The 22,369-nt window shown below is 44.5% G+C and overlaps 2 protein-coding genes across 5 annotated transcripts in view; both read right to left on the reverse strand.

Moving 5' to 3' along the window:
• Nucleotides 1-16,679, reverse strand: part of WDR90 (WD repeat domain 90) — a 53,146-nt gene extending 36,467 nt beyond the window's left edge. Inside the window, exons 1-16 of one of the 2 annotated variants that reach the window (XM_030577063.1) lie at nt 16,594-16,679; nt 15,542-15,633; nt 14,716-14,892; nt 13,950-14,088; nt 12,815-12,985; nt 11,590-11,713; nt 9,192-9,259; nt 8,109-8,218; nt 7,324-7,557; nt 6,409-6,471; nt 5,903-5,971; nt 5,035-5,145; nt 4,595-4,740; nt 4,404-4,461; nt 3,064-3,182; nt 1,852-2,013 (exon numbers count right to left, since the gene is read on the reverse strand). In XM_030577063.1, coding sequence (XP_030432923.1) covers nt 1,852-2,013; nt 3,064-3,182; nt 4,404-4,461; nt 4,595-4,740; nt 5,035-5,145; nt 5,903-5,971; nt 6,409-6,471; nt 7,324-7,557; nt 8,109-8,218; nt 9,192-9,259; nt 11,590-11,713; nt 12,815-12,985; nt 13,950-14,088; nt 14,716-14,892; nt 15,542-15,633; nt 16,594-16,603 — 1,853 coding nt within the window. In that variant the 5' untranslated portion in view covers nt 16,604-16,679. Of the gene's footprint in view, nt 1-1,851; nt 2,014-3,063; nt 3,183-4,403; nt 4,462-4,594; nt 4,741-5,034; nt 5,146-5,902; nt 5,972-6,408; nt 6,472-7,323; nt 7,558-8,108; nt 8,219-9,191; nt 9,260-11,589; nt 11,714-12,814; nt 12,986-13,949; nt 14,089-14,715; nt 14,893-15,541; nt 15,634-16,146; nt 16,208-16,593 lie in introns of those variants that run through there. The other variant, XM_030577064.1, reaches the window with a different exon arrangement.
• Nucleotides 16,680-21,929: 5,250 nt separating this feature from the next.
• Nucleotides 21,930-22,369, reverse strand: part of CFAP70 (cilia and flagella associated protein 70) — a 40,168-nt gene continuing 39,728 nt past the window's right edge. For all 3 annotated transcript variants that reach the window (XM_030577068.1, XM_030577065.1, XM_030577066.1), the window contains one exon: nt 21,930-22,355. In XM_030577068.1, the coding sequence (XP_030432928.1) occupies nt 22,275-22,355 (81 nt within the window). In that variant the 3' untranslated portion in view covers nt 21,930-22,274. The remainder of the gene's footprint in view (nt 22,356-22,369) is intronic.

Raw genomic sequence — 22,369 nt, forward strand, 5'->3', positions numbered from 1 at the left:
CATGCTGTTTGTCTAAAAACTTTAGCAATTCTAGTTTGTAATGCAACGATAGCTTGACTGGACGACAGGATTCAAGCATTTGATTTTCAGCAGGAGCTAACTTGGGAATCTATAACTGGTAGACGGAGTTAGACATCTCCGTCCTTCTTTTCCTTTCCCCTTTGAAAGAGCAATTTAGAGAAAAATCTCAAGAGTTAACTCAGCCAATATAAAAGATAAGGGAAAAGGCAAAACTAGTGAGCCTTGAGTCTGTAAGTGCCTAGTTAGTCACAAAAATGATCTTCAGTTATCCTGTATATCTATATAAACTATAGACTTCAGATTCGGAAGTCTGGAAACAACTGAAAATTTGAAATCAGGATGCGGCTACTTCTTACTCAGAGATCATATTTTTTCCTTTGTGAAGGAATAAAAAGAAATAAACTCTACCAGTCTGTTATGGAGGAATCATTAGAAAGCTCCCCCTCTCCCCTCAATCTTTTCTAATTTAGGAGGAAAAAATAGAAATAAAGAGGCAGAGATGTGCATCCCAAAGTGCAGCAAAACTTAAAAGAAAATACACAAATGTTGGATTATTATTTCTATTATTGTAGGACACAGACCGCTCCATCAAGGATCAGTAAGGAGGACTGCTGACTCTCAGGTATCCACCCCAAAACCAGCTTGAGACTAAAGATGGAAGTATTACTAACCTGTACCAGAAGGAGATTAGGATCAGTTTGCAGAAACAAGATCTCTGGCAACTACTTTTGCCCAATACCTCTTTCACTAGCTCAGACTGAGAAATGGATGTAACCATAAGCCATGACCCTATGGGAAATAAAGGGGTTCCAGGCAAGTTTGGCACAATTGCTATCCTGAACTGAATTGAAATAAATGGAGCCAGAGAAGCTTCACAGAAATGAGCCCTGGGAATCAAAACCACACTTGCTTATGTTTAATGAAAGTGACTGTCAAACTTTTGGAGGGAAATAAATTGGAATAATTCAGGAAAAGTATTATTGCTTCAGATAAATTGTGCTGGAAAGGCAAAGATTTTCCCTATATAGGAGATCTGGATGTAAAATGTACAAATCAGATGAATACATGATTTTGGGGAAGGCTTTTTCACTTCTGAGTTTTGAAATTTTTGTTCACAATATTGCTAGATAGTTTAGTTTGTGATTAAATACATTACATTTTATTCATTTATATAGTGCCTTTGATCCAAAGCACTGAAGAAAACATTAGGGGAAAGTGATTTTTCCCACAGCACACCCATCAACCAGAAATGAAGCAATATTGGGGCAATCTATACACACACGGCTCGGCCCACAGAGGGAAGGTGAAAATTAACAGACCTGGCAATTCTGTGTTTTTGGAATATCTCTCTGGTAGCAAGAGTCTTGGTTGAGTGATTAAGCTGAAGTATAAAAAAGTCATGGGGAATGTTATTACACCACACCCCTCCCACTGCCAAATGAACACTAACAGCAAATCCATGGGCAGATTTTCACTGAAGACGTGACTGGTGAAATACATCATTTCTTGTGCAACTCTACATGGGATTTTAAGCTTCTTTTAGGATGTGAAGTCTTAGAAAGGAGGAGAATAAAGGGTGGGCTGGCTTTGTAGGGCACCTTTGTTTCTGCAGAGAGAAGATGACAAAGGACTGTAGAATGCTCAGGTTAAGGACAGGGATGAGCAAGTCAAAACCACAACTGTTCAACCTTTTCCCTATGCTTACTAATCAAAAGCTCAACATGCTAGTGCAGACAGCTCCCAGGGTCAAAGGCAGACTGAATCACAGTGTCCCTAAAAATTAATTTAAGGAAAGTGATTTAAGGAAAGAAAAAGCAGCTCCATCCTTACAGTGTCCGGTCCTCAGGTTCCCGCTCAGCGGAATGCCCTTTCTCAAAGGCCAGGTCGGTGAACTCCAAGGAATGGTACTCCCCCAAATTCACTGGGCATGAGCGCAGCGCTCCACTCCGCACTCGCCACAGCCTCACATTATCTCTGCCACACGACACCATCCTGTTACACAAGAGGCTGAGTAAGGAACCAGGGAGGAGTCATTCTATACTGACAAAAGGCCTGTTCCCTGAAAGCAGCTGAAATGGACACACTGACACCAGGGAAGAGAAGAGGAAGGCTAACAGCAGTTTCCTTCCAGAAGCACCAAGCTAGAACTCCAGCAATGCAGTGAGCTTCCTCCCAGCAATGCCTTAATACAAAAATAGTCTATTTTTTGTCAAGGCTCAAATTTCTTGGTCAAGATATAGTCAAGTCCAGACTCCATTCAAAATAATAATAAAAAATAACAATAATGATAAGTAAATAAAAAGATTTTGGGGTCTGTTCAAGTGTCTGGCATCCGGATTTGGCCCATGATCCACCTATTGACTACCCCACCTTCATCGAGGCAGGGGTGGGCAAACTTTTTGGCCTGAGGGCCACATTGGGGAATAGAAATTGTATTGCGGGCCATGAATGCTCACAAAATTGGAGTAGGGGTGCGGGACGGGGTGCAGGCTCTGGGACGGGGCTGAGATGTTTGGGGTGCAGGAGGGTGCTCTGGGCTGGGATTGAGGAGTATGGTGAGAGCGTGGGGGATCAGGGGTGGGGCAGGGTGTGGGGAGAGGCTCAGCGGGTGCAGGCTCCGAGTGGTGCTTACCTCAAGCCGCTCCCAGAAGCAGTGGCACGTCCCTTCTCCGGCTCTTACGTGGAGGCTCTGCATGCTGCTCCATCTGCAGGCACTGCCCCATCCGCAGGCACTGCCCCTGCAGCTCCCACGGAAGTACGTATGAGCCAGAGTGGGGCCAGGCCGTGGCTTCCGGGAGCCATATGGTGCGGCCACTGACCCAGTGCCCTGGCCGGAGTGCGGAGCAGGGCTGAGCTACATGGTGCAGTCCTAACCCAGCGACCCAGCTGGAGGGCCAGAGCAGGGCCAAGCCAAGTGGTGCAGCTCGCAGGCCAGCTTAAAACGGCTTGTGGGTCAGATCCGGCCCGTGGGCCATAGTTTGCCCATCCTTGATCTAGGCTGTTATTTTACCTTATTCTCCCATTCACCTATTTGCACATTACCTGGTGTCATCAAAAAAAGCAATCTTCAAGGTTTGGATGTCCACATCTGTGTGAGCTTTGGCCAGCACAACCACCTCTCCGCCCTGGTTCACCTGAGCAGTATTCCACACCACCACCATCTGCAGAGATAGGACAACAAGAACAGAACTGCTGGAAACATAACACCAAGGTGGCATTAGACCATACAAGCAATGGAGAAGATTGCTAGCCTTCCCACAGCAGGTGAAATCCCAGATACTGCTCCCAATTGCCAGTATGCTGGTATTGTGCACTGAGGCTTTTACTCCCATCATCGTGAACAGAGTAGAGAAAAATCTCACACAGAAAACTTCAGAACAACCCCAGAGAGCCTGGTGATTTTCATTTTAATAGGCTAGTCTGTCTGATAATCAGTTTCCCAACCTGCACGGTTGCCTGGACAGGGCTTGAATCTGGGACTAAGATACAGTACTTGCAAACGGAGAAAGAATGGAAACCAGTGCGTAACTAATTACAGGGAGCGCTACAGCAGCAAAGGAGTGTAAGAGTAGGAGCTAGTAGAACTGTAGAGAAATGTGCTCAGCACCTTCAGAAGGAAATGCCTTGTGTCAACTCTCAGAGATCCCTGTGGGATGTAAGCAGAACCAAAACTGCCCCAAAGGCAGTCTCACCCATTCATTAACTGTGACATTAGTTAATAAACTATGGGAAGCAGGGAAGTTCTTGAGATTCAGCATGAAAAGGCTTCCACACCAACAAAAAGCCGTGACTAGCTATAGAACCAGGATTTGCTCAGTTGAATTTGGAGTACTTGTGGCACCATAGAGACTAACAAATTTATTTGGGCATAAGCTTTCGTGGGCAAAAACCCCAAATAAATTTGTTAGTCTCTACGGTGTCACAAGTACTCCTCGTTCTTTCTGCTGATACAGACTAACACAGCTACCATTCTGAAACCTGTCAGTAGAATTTGTGATTCAGGGAGGTGTGTGTTCACAGATTTATAAAAATCAAGTAAGGAAGTATATATTCAAATATTTTCTAAGCAGTTTGGTGATAAGAGGATGTCACATGATCTACAATGAATGGTATTGCCTAAGGACATTTAAAGAAACTAGCATTTAGCCACTGTGTCTTGGAAAGGATGTACGACTGGTTCTGTGTGTAGAGTAATTGCACGTTCTAGGAGAAAAACAAACACCATTATCAGAGGGTAGCCGTGTTAGTCTGTATCCACAAAAAACAATGAGGAGTCCGGTGGCACCTTAAAGACTAATAGATTTATTTGGGCATAAGCTTTCATGGGTAAAAAACTCATTGGATAAGTGGAACCCAAATAACCCAAGAGCTTTATTACTCACTGTTTTGCCATGTCCATCTTTCCCAATGCCACAGAGAACAGCTCCACTGTAGGAAAGGCTGCAAGAGGAGAAAACTCAAGGTGAAATGAAGTATCCTACACCCTGCCTGCCTGGATCTCAATGGGAAAAATTAAAAGCCCACTCTCAATTTCTCCCAGAAACACACTGCCCAAAACATGCCTGCAGGGTACCTGAGGGACGAGACTGAATGAACGTGGGTTTTAAACATGGATAGGCATTTCCCCTTCTGAAAATCCCAAAGTCGCACCATACTCAGGTGACCCATCTGTGCAGAAGCCAGCAATGTGCTGTTTCCATTAAATGCTAATGCCGATACCTGCAGGAAACATCATGTTAGCAAAAATAAGCCCCAGCTTCTGGGAGAGGCTAGAACTGGAGTAGCTGAAACTCCCACTGTTGTGGATCCAACATCAATCCTTAGAATGACTCTTGCTAGGAACTGGAGTTCTTGTGACTTGCCCCCTAGCCAGTAAGCTGATACAATTCCCTAGAATGAACCATGCTTGGGATAGGAGCAGTCTCATGTTTTCTCACACATCAAATATTTGCAGTTATTGCATATTCTCTGGGGGGCTGTCATATCTGTTTATGCAAAGAAATCCACTTTTACCTTATCTGTATGTCCAATGAAGAACCTTTGCTCTCCAGTTTCAATCTCCATGGTTATTATAATAGCATGACAGGGGTAAACCACTGCAGAGCTGTTCTTAGTCCACAGAGCCTGCAGGACAAAAGCAAGAATCAGAGCAAGAGCAGAAGAGAGGATATTACAACAGTGACCCAGTCTACAAACTGAGAGGAGAGCCCCCCTGTGCTTGCACAGATGGACATGCATAGAATAATGACATGCAGATATTTTGAAATCTGGTGCAAATATGCAGGTGTGTGTTATCTAGATGATTGCTCTTCCACACAAACATAGATGCAAATTTATAACTATCAAAGGAAAACTGAGTGGTCAGCTTATAGTACATCCCAATTAATTCAGCTGATCTTCCATCCAAGTCATGTTTAACATCATATATGCAATATATAAGGGAACAATCCTTTGTTCACAGGAAATGGACTAGATGACCCAATAGGATTCTTTTTTTAAACTCTAACATGGATCATTAAGAGGATGGTTGGAAGAATCAGAAGGCAATAACACAGGAGGACAAACAGACACACCAGACTAAGGCACCTACGTATTTCTGGATTCCAAAGGAATTCTAGATTTGTGATTCACTGATCAGTTTGGAATCTGTAACAAGATTTGGCACGGGGCACATGATTTCAGAATGTTACTGGGGCAAATTCCATGTATGGAAATGAGCTTTTCACCAAAAAAAAATTTGTACTCGAAAGAAACTAGGTGGGGTGATTTCCAAAGACAAAGGGAGTTAAGCATGAAAGTGAAAGGCCTTTTGTGCCTTTGAAAATCTCCCCCATAGTCAATGTATCGCAATTACATTCTGAAAAGCTTCTTTGTTACTGACCCATTTGGTGCTGCAACCCCCAAAGCCAATAATTGTCCTTAGCTTCAGGATTGGATCTGGTAAGAGTCTCTGAAAGAAGAAGATATTGTCAAAATTGCCAGCCTGAATAAAGCATGTGAGCCCTAAACTGTACCAGCACCAACTGCAAATTACATCCCAATGATCTACCAAGTTCCCTCTGCCCCACATTAATCTGTGTCCCTCTGGATGGGTTTCATGTTTCTCCTTGAAGTGAGAGGGCTGTCTCTCTACCTTAACTTCTTCCCATTAAAGGAAGAGTTTATTCAGTAGGTAGGTAATTATCATTAAAGGAAATCCAAGAATAGAAGCACCAAAGCCCACAGTGGACAGTGCTAAATGGAATAATCTCAGCAATGAAATGACTTGGTTAAACAGAATCACCATTCCAAGAGGGCAGCCAAGTCCTCCCCATGGTTACATACAAATGCCATGAAAATTCAAGGGAGCATCTGTAAAAATGGAAAGGGGGGAATCTTTTTTCCTACCCTGCAGGGAGATGTTTTCTTGCTGGAGAGCACCTCTGGTCCAGTAATCTTTGTGTACACAGTCTAGGCAAATCAATACATAGGTGTTATTTGTTAGATGCCAATAGCATGATCATCTCTGTACAAGACACATTGGCCCTGCATGGAGAAGCTTAACATATAAGTGAAATAAAGGAACAAGATCAAGAGAGAATTTCAGGGAAGCTGGCTCACAACTGCCCTTAGTATTAAATAATCATCTCTGCCAGCTGCAACCAGGAGTGGGCATTCCTGTTGCTCTTGCTGCCAACTTACTGAGCACCAGCCATAAGCATTCCAGACCCATCCTATAGGAACAAACTTGATTTAACTTGTTTGCTCCTAGTACGTTGGAGTCCCTTACCTCTATATATCTTCCCCTATGGTCAGTAAGAGTTTAAGCAAGAAGGCTGGGTTCAGGAGCTCTGTCTCCATATGAAGTCTTGGCCTAATGCTCTAACCCACCAGTCAGGTCCCAAGAATTGGGATAATAATGTTCCTGCATCTCAGTGCACAGGGCAGCAGTATGTGAGTCTGAAAGGCAACTGATCTGTTCTACCTGAATTCTTCCTTGAGAAGGTATTTACAGATGGAGGTTGGTATAAACTGGCATTGTCACACTGAAGTCAATGGAGTGACACCAATTTACACCAGCTGAGGATCTGCTGTGTGGAACTTACAGGAGTAGTGGAAAAGGAAGCCATTAGGCTGGAGAGTTCAGCGCAAGGCACATTGTTCGTCTAATGAAAGCATCATGCATTCTCAGAGTCACCACAGGGGCAGACTTGGGGGAAGAGTTAAGAAGATTCTCTACAAGTTAGAGACGGGATGTGGAGCTACACAGAGGATAACCAATAACGTCAGGTTGTCAGAGTCCAGTGGTGCTCTCTCACATACCTCATCTGAGCTAATGCCAACAGCATGGATGGCGACATCACCCATTTTGTGAGCATACACATGAATACCACCATCAGTTGTTGCATGTAACGGTACAGTGGAATCCCCAGCAGCTTGTAGTCCTTCTGCCCTGCTGAACTCCTGATCCCCAGAGTACACTTCTTCCAGAGGCCCAGAGGTTGCTAAGTGAATCTCAGGGATGCTCTTTGTAACTAGGGGAGACCAGCGAGGCATCTGAGAAAGAGTAAACAAATGACAACAGATCAGGCCTGCCCCACAGCTCCTTACAATTGCTGTGATTGGAGAGAAAGGAAGAAGTTAGTTTTGTTTTTGACTGACTTTTATTCAGTCACCTAAAACTCATGACATCCAACATGTTAAAAACATTCAGGTGTGCCAGACCCCACCAGAAACAGATCCATTATGCCCCTGAGAACTTCACTATTCTTCAGTGCCTCACCTCCCCATCTGTAAAATGCAGACAACAACACTTCCCTATCTCCCAGGGGTGTCAGGAGCAAAATTACATTAAAAGATTGTGAGGTGTTCATATATTACGGTAATGGGGACCAGATATGCATCTTGGATAGACTGACAGACTGACCCCAAAGTCATTAAACTGCAGAGTTTATTGACTGTAGGACAGGGCACAGCTCAGGCCATAGAACACAAAAAGTAGCCACTACAAAACCCAAAAACATCCCAAACACAAAACAGGACATGTGGAAACCCTCTGGCCAGAGGTGGTATGGGAAGCTACACTTATAGCCTAAGGCCATACTCACATCCTTGGGACTGGTTATCTGTTGGATGAGTGACACTCGGTCCCGGACAGCTTTGGTAAGCGTCACTGGCCGTGGAAGATGACGGATTGGATCTTCTAGCACTTGAATATCTAAATTACAACAGCAATGTGTTGGGCTCTTTCCTACAATCTGCTTCCCTCCTGCTGATCACACAGCTGCACATGATGTAGCTGAACAGCTACTTCACTCTACTTATTCCTTCCTTAAAGAACTCAAGGAACAATTTGGAAACACAGGCCATGTCATAACAGGAAAACAAAGGACGCATTATCTCTTAGGCACACACTGCACAAAACCCAGAGGGGCTGACCTGGTGCTAGTGAGCACTGGCCTGCTAAACCCAGGGTTGTGACTTCAATCCTTGAGGGGGCTATTTAGGGATCTGGGGCAAAAATATGTCTGGGGTTGGTCCTGCTTTGAGCAGGGTGTTGGACTAGATGACCTCTTGAGGTCCCTTCCAACCCTGATATTCTATGATTCTATGAAATAGGAGATCAAGTTCTAATCCTGTTCCTTTTGCCCCTGTGTGAACAGGGATTGGATGTGCTGCCAAGGCAACATGCTGTGCTCGGGGAGAAGGAAATGCTTCATGACACTCAACAGCAACAGCATTCTACCCTTGAAGAAGTGATGTTAATGGACTCTAGTGGGACCTCCATCAGATCCCCTTGACTAGGGTAACAGCTGCAACAAAATGTCATAACAGATAAGCAACAGATGGGGAATCATGATGGCTCCGATAAAGAGGTAGATCAGGAATTCTCAAACAGGGGTTGCCGCTCATGTAGGGAAAGCCCCTGGTGGGCCAGGCTGGTGTGTTTACCTGCCCCATCCCATTGAGTGAATGGATGGATCTTCTACACCATGCTCTACCGAAGTTGTACTTTTTGAGTTTTATTCAGCTAAAAATAGCAGTAAATGGTGCAGGTGGCTTTATACCATGTCATACTTTGTTTTAGGTAGGACAATAACCTAGATAATCTGAAAGCCAGCTTGGCACATTGCTCAGTCAGACATCAAGTGGGTACCACAGCCTATGGTCATTTACTTCAGACTCCCTACCTGCTGCAGGACTGGAACAGCCTTTTTGAATTGAGTCATATGGCACCTTGGATCCATCAGAGGGAAACCTGAACAGCAAGATCAGAGGAAAGTCATCTCGTAAATGGGTGGCAGGTTCTAGGACCCTTCACAGGTATGCAGGGCTCTATTTTGCTGACGTACTGTTGGTGCTAAAAGGCTTCATTCACACAGAAGCTGAGTTATTTGGTTGTTTCAGCCTGATGTCAGGACAGGTGGGTTCTATAAGTTCCAACTCAAGATAAGGGTTAGAGTCTCTCTCTGGTCTGATTTATACTATGACATTTTTCTATGTCTGAACATTCACTAATTGACATAATAATGATCATAATCTAGCTGTCAATGTATACCAAGCCTTTAAGGCAAAGAGAACTAAGGGCAGGGCCATAGGACTCCCTGGGAATAACCAAGCTTGGGAGAAAGGTTCGTGCGTGGTTAAGTTAGCAATACAAGCAAACCCCAGAGAGGAGGGAAATTTGGATCATTTCTAGGGCATTAGCTGTGATATTAGAAGTATGGTGTGAATTGTATTTGCTTATTGACCTGTTGATTAGAAACTAGCAGTTTCTATGTGACACCGGTCAGCTCTGTGTTCTTGGGGAACAAGGGCGCAGTATCTAGCCTGTCTGACTCATGAAAGACACCCTCCACCTCACCCCCAGACTCTGCTTGAACCAAAACAGATCAGAAAAAAGGCTTGCAGAGAGCAATGAAGGGCGTTGCGAGACACACCTAGACCCCTCCTGACAAGGGTGACAAGATTAAGACATCTCTATTTGCATATAGAATGGAGAGCAGAGACAACTCCCCTAGCCTCACCTACATGAAAGACTGGACAGGGATTAGCATACAGAATGAAGAACAGAGAACCGTACTGAACTCTGGAACTAGAAAAAGCAGGGAAGCACTGCATCATGGGAATCTCTACTCCAGATGTTAATGAACGTATGCCTGCCCACACCCAGCTCAGCAGTTATCAGACCAATTCTAGTAATGAATCCTTGACTGATATCCAAAACACTGAAGCAGCCTAGTTGCACTGTGAGTTCCCTGGAAGAAAACATCACCCATAGCCAAGAGTGATCAGCTCCTATTGTCTAGCCTAAGGAAAACCCTTGAGCCATCAGTTTACCCATAAACAAATCTAGTGTTCTCCCTTGAACCTTCTCTACAAAAACCCCTACCTATGTTCAAGTAAGTATTCTCATGCATAGACCCAAAACTCTGTGTCAGTTCCACTGGAACTCCAACTACTGACTGATTGTGCTGGGGGCTCTGCCTGTCTCCAGCACTCAGGATCCTGAGCTACCACCATCAACTGGGAACCCCGACCAGTTCAAGCTTCAGGGAGCAGTGAGAGCCTCTTTTTTCTCTCCCTCTGTTTTCCTACCTTAAGTATTAACCTTTAATAATGTATGTTATGTTGATTTAGGCTCTCCTTGTGGAGTTAACACTATTATTCAATAAATAACTTTCATGGTTAAGCTGGATGCTTCTCTCTCTCTTGCTGAACTTTACTCTTTTGCGTTTTAGCTTCCCCCATTTACTCTAGAGCAACATTTCTTTTACCTAAGCTAAAGATCCCTGCAGCATCCAAAATAGTGTGGGGTTTGCTCATCAAGTAGGTTACTACCAGTACAATTTTGATGTGAGAGTGGGGATAGGGACGTGCTGAATCTGGGACACATAAGGGTGGCAGCCTGAAAGTGCTGCTTGACACAGTCCATTGAGCCCAGGGGCACATAAGGGTGGGGGGGGGGGGGCGCTTGAAATTGCTGCTTGACCTGGTCCACTCAGACTTGCTCCGTTAATGTATGTGCGGGTGGGTGTTCATCCGGTTCTGAGGCTGGAGGAACCCAGCCCTAGGGAATGTAGGTCCTGCAGGATAGCTCCATTGGGAGGGAACTTGCAGAAGGGAGAAGTAGAGCTCCATATGAAAACACAAGTGACACAAGCAGTACATTGATAGAATTACAGAACTCTCTCCCCAGAAGAGTAACCCAAATAAATGGACATACCCCAAAGTAACGGGCAAATCTGGTAACATATGGTTGATATCTTAAACAGCCCTTTACCTACCCAAAATATTAGTTGCCAACAATTAAGTGCTGAAGATGTGAGTTGTGCTGCCTTGGTCCCCAAAATTACAACTAGCATTACTGACAACTAGAGTTAAGATGGCCAAAGCATTTCCACTATAATCCCAGTTTTATGCAAATTCTTGCATTTCCTGACTTTTGCATACTTAACTCTGCAGCCTTCATATTCTCAGACAGAAGTGTTTTGATGAAGTATGTTACACGTACAAAATAATCAGACTAAGGAAGATCTAAAAGCACTCCAAGTTTCCTCCTTGAAAAGCAGCATTTTGTAAACATACCTGATATAGTCATAGCAGTCATGCCAGTTCTCTCCCTTTGGCACAGGAAATGCCATTTCTCGTGGCATGGGGGAAATGCCATGAAATGCCATCTTAGCTTGTCGGGCCTCAGAGAAAGTCACCCCTAAAAGCACAAAAGGAGACAGATAAGGACACAAAGCACTCTTAGAACATCTGAAGATGTTTACAGAAGTGGCTGGAACCAGGCACTCTTAGCAGGCCACAGGCAAACAAATACTTTAAGATTAGAGTTTTCTGTAAGTCTGAAAAAGAAAGGCTACAACATGAAAAAAGAACAAAGATTACTGTAGCAAGCGCATAAGCCTTTCCATGGGAATATCCTTGAAACTCTCAGCTTCCAATAAGACCTGGTAGTTTAGAGTTTTGATATGAAAGTTTATCTTTTTCGTCCTTAAAGTGTAGCTTAAACGCTCTACAAGAGGATTTGGAATTTAATACTGATGATCATATCAGGTTGCTAAGTAGATCACTTGGTGATCCTTTTTGCAGTTCTATGTGATTGGTGTTAGAATATTCTTCTGTTTTCTTCTTTCATTTGATACATGTGCAACTTTATGGAACTAATGTGCTTTTCGTGTGCAACAGCACATTTGGGATCTGTTCAGTGGTCCACCATGACGTCTGTAAGATTCCTTTCTTGTGATGGGTTGAAGCTGGGCAGATTTCAAACACAGGATAATGTGTTAGTAACAAAGGTCTTGACTGAATTTTCTCTGCTGCACTGAGTAGTTGGATAAAGAAACACTGGAGGAAATCTGGATTTCAGAGTGACAAGAAAAAGAAGCTTGTCTGACAGGACTGAGAGACAGGAAATCTGGGGCCCATTCTCTCATCTGCCACTGATTTGATGTGTGATGCTGGGCAAGTCACCTAATCTTTCCCTGCCCCTCAGTTTTTCCAGCTACAGAATTGGAGAAGTTGTGAGGCCCTCTGACATCCTCAGATTGAAGGCACCAGACAAGGGAAAATTACTGTCATTATTATTAGTGTTATTATTAAAATAAGGGTTTTGTTGACAGTGCCTTGCTATTACTGGCTGAAAATAGAGTGTCAAATAGCAACAGACATGGCCAAATGGTCCTGGTGGAATTATGTCTTGAAATGCAGCAGTAAGAATGGATTAGGCCTAGCACATCCTTGCAGCCAGGTTTGATTCAAAAATTATAGAAGATGCAGCTCCCAGCAAAAAGCTTCAGCTCCTTACCTGGCTCAAACAGTAAGTCACTGGTATAGACATTTTTCACCAACAAGTTGGAGCAGAGTTTGATGCTCTTCAGATGGCTGTAGCGTCTATTCAGGTACATGGAGAGGATGTAGTGGAGGTCAAGCATCAGGCAGGTCCAGCGCACATTGGAAGGGGCCACACCCACCAAATCTGAGGATCAGAAAAAACACTGTTAAAACCAACATTATACACTGACAAGCTACCTTAAGAAACAGAAACCCAGCTTTACGCATGGGCCGAAATCCTTACAGAAGGGAAGGAATGAGGTTGATGTGTGTGCACAATTGTGCACACACATATTTAGAGACAATTGCCACACTAGGAAAATGGATTGCTAGGTTTCTAGTGATCAGTTGAATCCAGATGTCAATTTGCAGCACAACTGTGGTAGCTGCACGTGAAAAAAGACAAGTAATTGCACACACATTTTTATGCATGGATCCCATGGCCTTCATTCCTGAAAATTCAGACTCTAGTTTCCATTCCTCACATTTTAACGTCTTCCAAAACATGTCAATTTTTCTGTCCAAACTGGCCATCCTTTTAGGAACATAATTTCCATCACAAACTAAAAATCCAACTAATCTGGTATCTTGTGTCCAATGTCAGCCAATGCCTGAGACTTCTGAGTTGTGTGTCAAATAATCACAATGCATCTAACTGTTTCTTACTATACATTGAGGGAATTTTTCCTGATGCCAACTGGTGGCTGACTGAGACATTTATGTATGAAGCTTGATCACCCTAGAAATTTTTATCCTAGCTAGTGCAATTGCTGATGCTACTGTTATTCATATAATGTGCGTAATCCTTTTTTAACTCAAGTCTCCTGAGCCAGTGAGTTCCACGGGTTAATTATACATTGTGTAAAATGAAAAAACCCTGTAAAGTCTAGTGTTAAAAATACGTAATGAAACGGGGACTTAATAAACCATCCCTCATTGTCAGACATCCTAAAATTAACTAATTAAATCCATGATTTCAAAGCTCAGGTCACATGTGACTATAGCAATACTGGTGTATGATACGTTATTTTCTCTTTACTAAGGTATGTAGCGCTAATTCCCACACTGAGAGACCAGTCACACTATTATTCAGATGCGCTTTTCTTTACCTTGCTTTGAAGTTCTGGCTGTGCACTCATACACTGACCCTTTGGCTGCTCCACAGATGAAGGGGAACTGAAGCCAAGTGGCTGTGGACTTGAACTCCTTAAAAAGGTTGGAGAAGGAGATACGGACAACCTGGCTATCCTGAGAACAAAGACACACACAATGTTATCCACCTGGCAGACCACTAAGGAAATGCTGCAGATGCCGCACGATATAGTTTCTTGGTTGACACTACTCTGTCCAGCTTGGATACCCACCAAGGCTAAGAGACTACTGCCAGCTTGCCTTCCATATGATCTACCCCATACCCTTGTGACCCTAGCCAGGAAGAGTGAAGTCAGAAGAAAACCCACAGTAAGGTCGTAGAAGAGTAGGTCTGAGATTTTTACCTCAAGTCCACAGATGTTAGATCATATGTGAATCATGTGAGGTTCAAGGCAATCACCACAGATAATGAGGCAAGCCCTCTAGTAAGTAAATTAAGTGTCAAGGGAGAAATGACTGGAGCTCTCAAACTCTAAGAAGTGAGGCACAAAAGTGATCAAGAAAGACAGCAATCCTTTCTTTTAATTTCGTTTAACAGCTACTATAGTAGTCTATGGGACTTCAGCATGGGATACTTATGGCAGAGGATTATCTTGCTCTAGAACACTCAGGCGATACAGTTCAGTTCTCTATGTTCAAGCTCTTTTGAAAAGCTACTGTATTTCAATCCCCACTCTTCTACTCAGTTACATAAAGGGCCATGCGACAGACTCTCTCACATACCTCCGTGGTAACATCCAGGTGCACTACAAAATATTTCCCAGGCATGGGCTTAAAGAGCAGGTAGAGGTAATGACCAGTGAGCCCCAATGACTGTGTGCTGGTTTTGGGAAGCTGGATGTAGTTACTGGCAGGAATGGAGCCACGGATGCGATATACTGTTCCCTTCAACGTCTTGTCCTAAAAAAAGAGAACATGCATTGATGCAAAGTTCTGCCCTACAGCAAAGTAAGTGAGGAGATCCAGTTGTGGAAGTCTTACTGTTTGTTCACTCGACACATCCAATTACACATTCCATCACTGGCTCAGAGTCAGGTGTATGACAAGATTAGTCTAATAAAGCTCTGGAGAATGAGGGGTAGAAAGTTCTGGTGTCATACGGGTTCTCAAACATTTTCTGGGTGGTGAACAGAGACATTGTCCCATGACCACTTCTCTTCCCATTTGTGATCACATTACATCCCTTGTGGCAACTACAGCAATTGCCTAAATGAAAGGTAACATTAAGGATGTAATGTATTTTTAGCTGCCTTTAATGTGATGTAGAAGTGAGAAATGACAGCCAGCACTATTTGGCCAATTGTTCTCTGGGGACCACCAGCAAGTTGCACCTTTCTTGCAACAAGCAGGAGGCAGGATGGAAAGATGTCATTGTTTTCTCTTTTGATGACACAGAGCTAGGAAATCTGAAATCTTCCTCTTTTTTTGACATTACAAAACAAAGCAGACTGGGAAATCCCTCTCTCTTTCTCTCAGCATCACTGAGTGCCTGGTTCTCTCTGCAGTACAACTGGTCCAATCAGGAAACATCAGGAATACAATGTGTTACCATAAATGTTGTCACATCTCCCTCCTTAGTTGATCTTTTCCACTCCTCCACTTTGAGGTGCTTGAAGACATTCAGATATGGATGCTGCCACACTGCAGAGAATCAGAAGAGAGTGAATATTCTAGGATATCCATGACCATCAATGTGTCCAGGTATACTGATTCATCAGCACACAGTAGGGAGTTAAAGCAACCCACTGGCACACTTGCCAGACTGTACTGGCCTCTTTTATTGGCACATGAGCCTGTTTTATTGGCACATGGAGTACTTGTTCCATGAGGCCAGGACAGAAATTCTTCTGAAATGCAGAAGCTGGTATCTGACAGCACAAAGCAATGCTAAGGGGTCCTTTAAGAAAACCAGTGTGATGCCCTGGAGGCAGGTAAATCCCAGACCTCCACTCAGGGGTCTTTCCACTAGTGATGCTGCTGGTGTGACTTTTGCCCCTTCCTCCAGTGGAACATGGAGAGCAGACTAGTCAGTTTCACTGTGTTTATAACCAGCTCCCAAGACCATTCAGGCTCTCATGCCCTAGCTCAAGGCTGCGATGGGGCCCAGGCCTGTGTCCTGTGGCAAAGGGGTTATTGTGAGACAGCCCCGCTCACCAGCAGGTGCCCCCAGCTGCATGGCTCCACAGGACCCCCTCCTCCAGGTCCTAGCCCTCAGCTCCACCACACAAGGCCCCCTCAGACTCCCTTCAACACCCCCCTCCAGGGATCCCCCACCTTCCTCAGACTTCCCCTCCAGGAGCCTGCCCTCCGCCCCGCCTCCCCCACCCCAGAGATCCCCACCTTCTTCAGACTTCCCCTCCAGGAGCCTGCCCTCCGCCCCGCCTCCCCCACCCCAGAGATCCCCACCTCCCTCAGACTCGCCACCCAGGAGCCTGGCCCCTCCCCCCCACAGGGATCCCCCACCTCTCTCAGACACCCCCCCCCGCCTGGCCCCTGGCCCCTCGGCCCCGCCTCCCCCCACAGGGAGTCCATTACGCCTCGGAGCCCCTCACCGCTACCGGGTCCCACTGCCCCAGACCTGCCCCTCAGAGCCCCGGGTACCTTTCGCCATGGCTCCCCCGCTCTCTCCTGGCGCTGCAGCCCGCAGCTCAACCGCCCCGCCGCTGCCAGCCCCGCCAATCCGCGCCACCCGGCCCGCCGGTAACCATAGAGCTGCCTCGGCACTGGGCTAGCGCGGCAAACGCCCGTGCGCCACGTGACCAACGTGCCGCGAGCTTCCAGCGAGCGCCCCTTAGGAGGAGAGTGGGTCTCTCCAAGGCCGCTGTCGCTCTCTGGCGAGTCGATGCTTCCGCCACGGTAAGTGTCATGGCCGGCTTGGGGCGCTCTAGGTGGGGATGCCCATGCTGAGCATGGCAGTGTCACCACCTCTATGGCTGGGTCCCGCCCCCCCCAAGCTGGCACCGTGCCAGCACAGAGTCCCCGTGTCACCCCCTCACTGGGCAGTCCGGGTGCTGCCTTGTCCTAGAGCTCCCTGTACCCGCCCCCCTTGGCACGGGCTCGCCACCTTCATAAGGATCCTTGTGCCCTTGGCTCTGGGCATCGCGTCTAGGATCGTCTGGCAGCACGTCAGCCTGTGGTAACAACAGGGTGGCATTGGTGGGGCCGGGCTAGTCACTGGGCACCTGGGGGTGGGCCTAAGAATGTCACAAAGCAATCGGGGGTGTAGCACAGAATGCTATCTGCATGTGGACCTAGAAATATCAGTGGGTACTGGGGAATGTCCCACACTCAGGAACCATCCCATTACATAAGAGCCAAGGGAACACCAGCAAACCCTGAAAAATTCTTGGGGTGGGTGGAATACTGTGTAGGGTAAGGATATTCTGCCAGAACATCAGTATGACAATAAAACAACATACCTTCCACCCAAGGATCTCAAAGCACTTAGTGAATTAAACCTCACTAAACTGCTCACATGGGGAAGCTGAGGTTAAGAGGCTTGCCCAGAGGCACACAGCAAGCTTGTGGCATCAGCACAGCTTGTTTGTCAAGACACTTAGCTACTCAAAGAAGATTTAATAGTCCTGAAGCGCAGATCACTCTGACTTTACACAGATGTGTTACTGCCTTCTACTTTGAAGTGTATTTAATCAGAGAATGAGACTGTCAAGGTTTCTTTCCCCACTTTGAACCAGAGTACAAAAGTGGGGACCTGCATGAACACTTCTAAGCTTAATTACTAGTTTAGATCTGGTAACGCTGCCATCAGCCAGAAATTCAGTGTCTGGCGCACTCCCTGTCCCCCCCGCGCCAGACTTTCCCCTCGCTGGGTTGCCTTGGGAGGGTTCACCAATTCCCTGGTGAACACAGATTTAAACTCCTTGGATCTTAAAAACGAGGAATTAACCATTCCCCCTTCTTTCCCCCCACCAGTCCCTGGTGAGTTTAGACCCAATCCCCTTGTATCTTAAACAAGGAAAAATCAATCAGGTTCTTAAAAAAGAAAGCTTTTAATTAAAGAAAGAAAAGGTAAAAATCATCTCTGTAAAATCAGGATGGAAAATACTTTACAGGGTACTCAGATTGATATAGCCCAGAGGAAATCCCCTCTAGGCTTAGATTCAAAGGTACAGGAAACAGAGGTAAAAATCGTTCCAGCAAAAAGAAAGATTCACAAGTTGAGAAAACAAACATAAGACTAATCCACCTTGCCTGGCTATTACTTACAATTTTGAAACATGAAAGACTGATTCAGAAAGATTTGGAGAGCCTGGATGTACCTCTGGTCCCTCTTAGTCCCAAGAGCGAACAACACCCAAAACAAAGAGTACAAACAAAAGACTTCCCTCCACCAAGATCTGAAAGTATCTTGTCCCCCTATTGGTCCTCTGGTCAGGTGTCAGGCAGGTTTACTGAGCTTCTTAACCCTTTACAGGTAAAAGAGACATTAACCCTTAACTATATGTTTATGATTGAGCACTTTTGCTATTGTCTCTATCAAGAATCTGCAAAATATGGATTCTTGGAGGAAAAAAGCCCCAGCTATATTCCCTCCTCCCTTCCAATCACAGAACACATGTACACAGGGGATCTCTCTTGTAGTGCAGCTGGCCATGTTAAGTGATCGTCAGCAATACATAGGGCCCTACCAAATTCACAGTCCACTTTGTTCAATTTCAGTCACAGGATTTTTAAAATTGAACATTTCATTATTTCAGCTATTTAAATCTGAAATTTCAGGGTGGTGTAATTGTAGGGATCCTGACCCAAAAAGGAGTTGTGGGGGGAGGAGTCACAAGGTTATTATAGGGGGGGATTGCGGTATTGCCACCCTTCTGCGCTGCTGGTAGTGGTGGCACTGCCTTCAGAGCTGGGCAGCAGTGGCTGCTGGCAGGGAGCCCAGCTCCGAAGGCAGAGCAGCCACCAGCAGCAGCACAAAAGTAAGGATGGTGTGGTATAGTATTGCCACCTTTGCTTTTGTGCTGCTGTCTACAGAGTTAGGCCTTCAGCAGCTGCCACTCTCCAGCCACCCAACTCTGAAGGCAGCAGCACAGAAGTAAGGGTGGCATGGTATGGTATTGCCACCCTTACTTCTGTGCTGCTGCTGGCAGGTTGCTGCCTTCAGAGCTGGGCATCTGAACAATAGCTGCCCAGCTCTGAAGGCAGTGCAGAAGTGTGGGTGGCAATACTGCAATCTCCCTGCAACTCCCTTTTGGGTCAAGACCCCCAATATGAGAAACAATGGTCTCCCCTATGAAATCTGCATAGTATAGGGTAAAAGCACACAAAGGACCAGATTTCACTGGGGAAGACCAGATTTCACGCTCTGTAGTGCATTTTTCAGGGCCATCAATTTGGTAGGGCCCTAGCAATACAGTTCTGTTCTCAATGTGTTACAATTTCCCAATATGATTCACTCCTCCATTATTTAACAGGCAGTCCTGCCTATTCACTGCAAATTAAAACAAACCTCCTCCAAAATAGGGTTAATGTTGGAAGCAGGAGGTAAATCTTTAGTCCAATAGCTAATACTGCTGTGTGGGGAAAGTTGTATGCTCTTCTGGGAAACTGAGTGCTGATGCTTCACTGACAATTAGCGGCACAAAAGGATTCAGAGAACTAACAGATCACTTGCTTGTACCACAGCCTATTATTCCTCCTTTTCCTTCTCTCCTAACAGCCAGTTTCTTGCCAAACCTCTCACACTAACATTTCTAAAATTTGCTTTTTCCTTTCGGTCCCTACTGCCAAAATCTTGGTTCACACCATTGTTGTATCTTGCCTGGATACCTAATCTCCTCCTTTCCAGTGTCCGTTATTTTCTCCATGTCAATCTATCCCGCATTCAGTAGCTCAAATATTACTTGCTTTCCCACATCTCTGGTAATATCACCCGCAGAGTACCTTCATCAAGTTCCTGTCTCTTTTTGTGTCAAGATCAAAATTATCTTCACTTATGGTTCTGCGCAGCTCTGCGCTCTGCCCACGTTTCATCTTTTGCCTCCTATTGTTTCCTGCCTTGCCCCTATACAGTATCCCTCTTCCTGGGTATCAAGCATCTTTGCCATCCTCCTTCCTCAAAACACATAGCATTTGCCTTGCTGTGTACACTCTACTCCTGTACTCTCTACTCTTCCCTTTGTCCTGTCTCACTTGGTCTCTACTTAAAAGCATCAGAAGTTATGCAAGTCACTTGCTGTTTAATAATTAACCCTCATCTCTCCTTTTTCCAACCCTCTCTCCACTATCTAACTTCATGGTCTGCTTGTCTAATTTAGATGGAAAATTCTTTGTGGCAGAATTAAGGCACAGCATAAATGTTTATTAATCATAACAGTGCAGGAGGACAAACCTCCAGCAGTTTCAATCACTATTACATCTGTTCTAGTTTGCAAAGCCCGCTTCAGCCTGATCAGTGAGCTACACCACCCACCCAGCTGGCTTATAAAGCATCTCTGTTTTTTGTGTTGATTTTGTATCTTTCTTGGTAATTTTCCAGGTGAGGTGGGCTCTTCTTCAATACACATAGGTCTCTGTTTTTATGGTGCTGGTACCATATACAGTTCTCATAATTATTGAACTGTTTTAAAAATCAAACAAAAATAAGTGGGAAAAACGAAACACACATCTCTCGAGTAGTATCAATCTGACTAAAGGATGGAAAATCATCATTTTAGATATTAAATAGTATAAACGTCCTGCCTAAATTCAAATAATAATTTAAAAAAACCCCAGTAATTGTAAGCTCTGTGGGCAGGGACCATCTTTTTTGTTCTGTGTTTTGTACAGTGCCTAGCACAATGGGGTCCTGGTCCATGACTTGGTCCCCAACCACTACAATGATACAAATAATACTAATGTTCGTTTATGAAGTGCCATCTCAACCTCTAGGTTGTAAAACATAAGTTCTGAACAACATAGTACAAAGAAATTAATCAAAAACAGCCCTCTTAAAAGTCAAACATAAACCAGAGAGTAGATTTTTTATAAGGGGATGGGAGGGACAGATACATATGGATGGGCCTTGTGTCCTTTTGTTTTTTGAACACCCACATAAACTCTTTGGGGAAAAAGGTTTTTAGTGTTTTTAAATGCATTAAAAAAAATGGACTAAGATTCATTTCCGGTGCAAATAGAATCCCACCCTAGGGGAGGCCCTAGAACAAAAGCACAGCCTCCTGCTGATTTAAGATCTGTTGGTGATATATTGGTAAAGGCAGGTAGCATACGAGCACAGAAGCTCATCAGGACAAAGCTAGAGGCTTTACAAACAAGAAGCATACAAAGATTGTTTCAACTACAGAAACTTAATTTTATTAGGAATAAAATTAACGCAGCATTATAATCTCTCCTACCCTTCCTTCTATATGGCTGCCAAAACTGCTACAATAAGAACAAGACTGCAAATAAGGAAGAGATGTACAATATATTTTTTAAAGGTATAATCCTGATAAAAGCAGGCTTCAGTTCTGAATGATGGAAATATCAGTGGTTAACTGCTGGTTTATGAGTAGTTTTCTTTTACCAAACCCACTCTAACAGAAAAAGATGGTGGTTGGATATCCAATGGTCAAGTACCAGTGTGTTATAATAAAACCACTCACTCACTCACTTTTTACTATTTTATACACTTGCTGCCACTGCTTACGCAACACAACTATGGGAGAGAGAGCTGGAATCCATTCTGGCTCATGCATCATCAATCAAACTGCTAATTACATGTCAAGTGCAGAAGTTTTAATACTGGTGAAGATGTGTAACCTGGAAAGAACTCAGTTTGACTTTCAAATCTCAGATGGAGTTTACAGAGCTGGCAGTTAGGAGGAAAATACCTATATTTTTACTCCTAAACTAAGTGAATAGGATTATTAACAAACTATCAACTTGTAACCATATGATACAATTTTTAGAGTTACTTTTCAGAGTCTCACCCCAGATTAATTGCTTCTGAACTATTTTATTTGTTATTTTATATATGAGAGTTATTTTTCATAAAGCACGGGAACTGGGCTGATGAATGTATTATATGTTACATCAAGGAACTGAACATAACCAACACATCATACAAGGGGAATTAATTCCCATGGCCTTCTATCTAGGGGTTCTCCCTTCCCCCCTATGCCATTGAGGGGTTTAATTTCTCCAGACCACCTGATGATCCACTATATCAGCAGGAGTTTGGAAGTTTGGAATGTTTCATTAGTGAATGAGGGCCAAGACCATGATGTTCACCCATCTCCTGACTGAACAGAAGAGACTGTAGATCAGAGAAGAGGAAGTGCTCAGAACGATGGATTACCAAAGCCAACCATTCGCTGTACCTCATGGATTTCCTGGAGCAGTTCCTCATTCTTCAGCTCTAACTGTATGGAAAAGA

This window comes from Gopherus evgoodei, chromosome 10 (assembly GCF_007399415.2).
Source record: "Gopherus evgoodei ecotype Sinaloan lineage chromosome 10, rGopEvg1_v1.p, whole genome shotgun sequence".
Classification (NCBI taxonomy): Eukaryota; Metazoa; Chordata; order Testudines; family Testudinidae; genus Gopherus; species Gopherus evgoodei.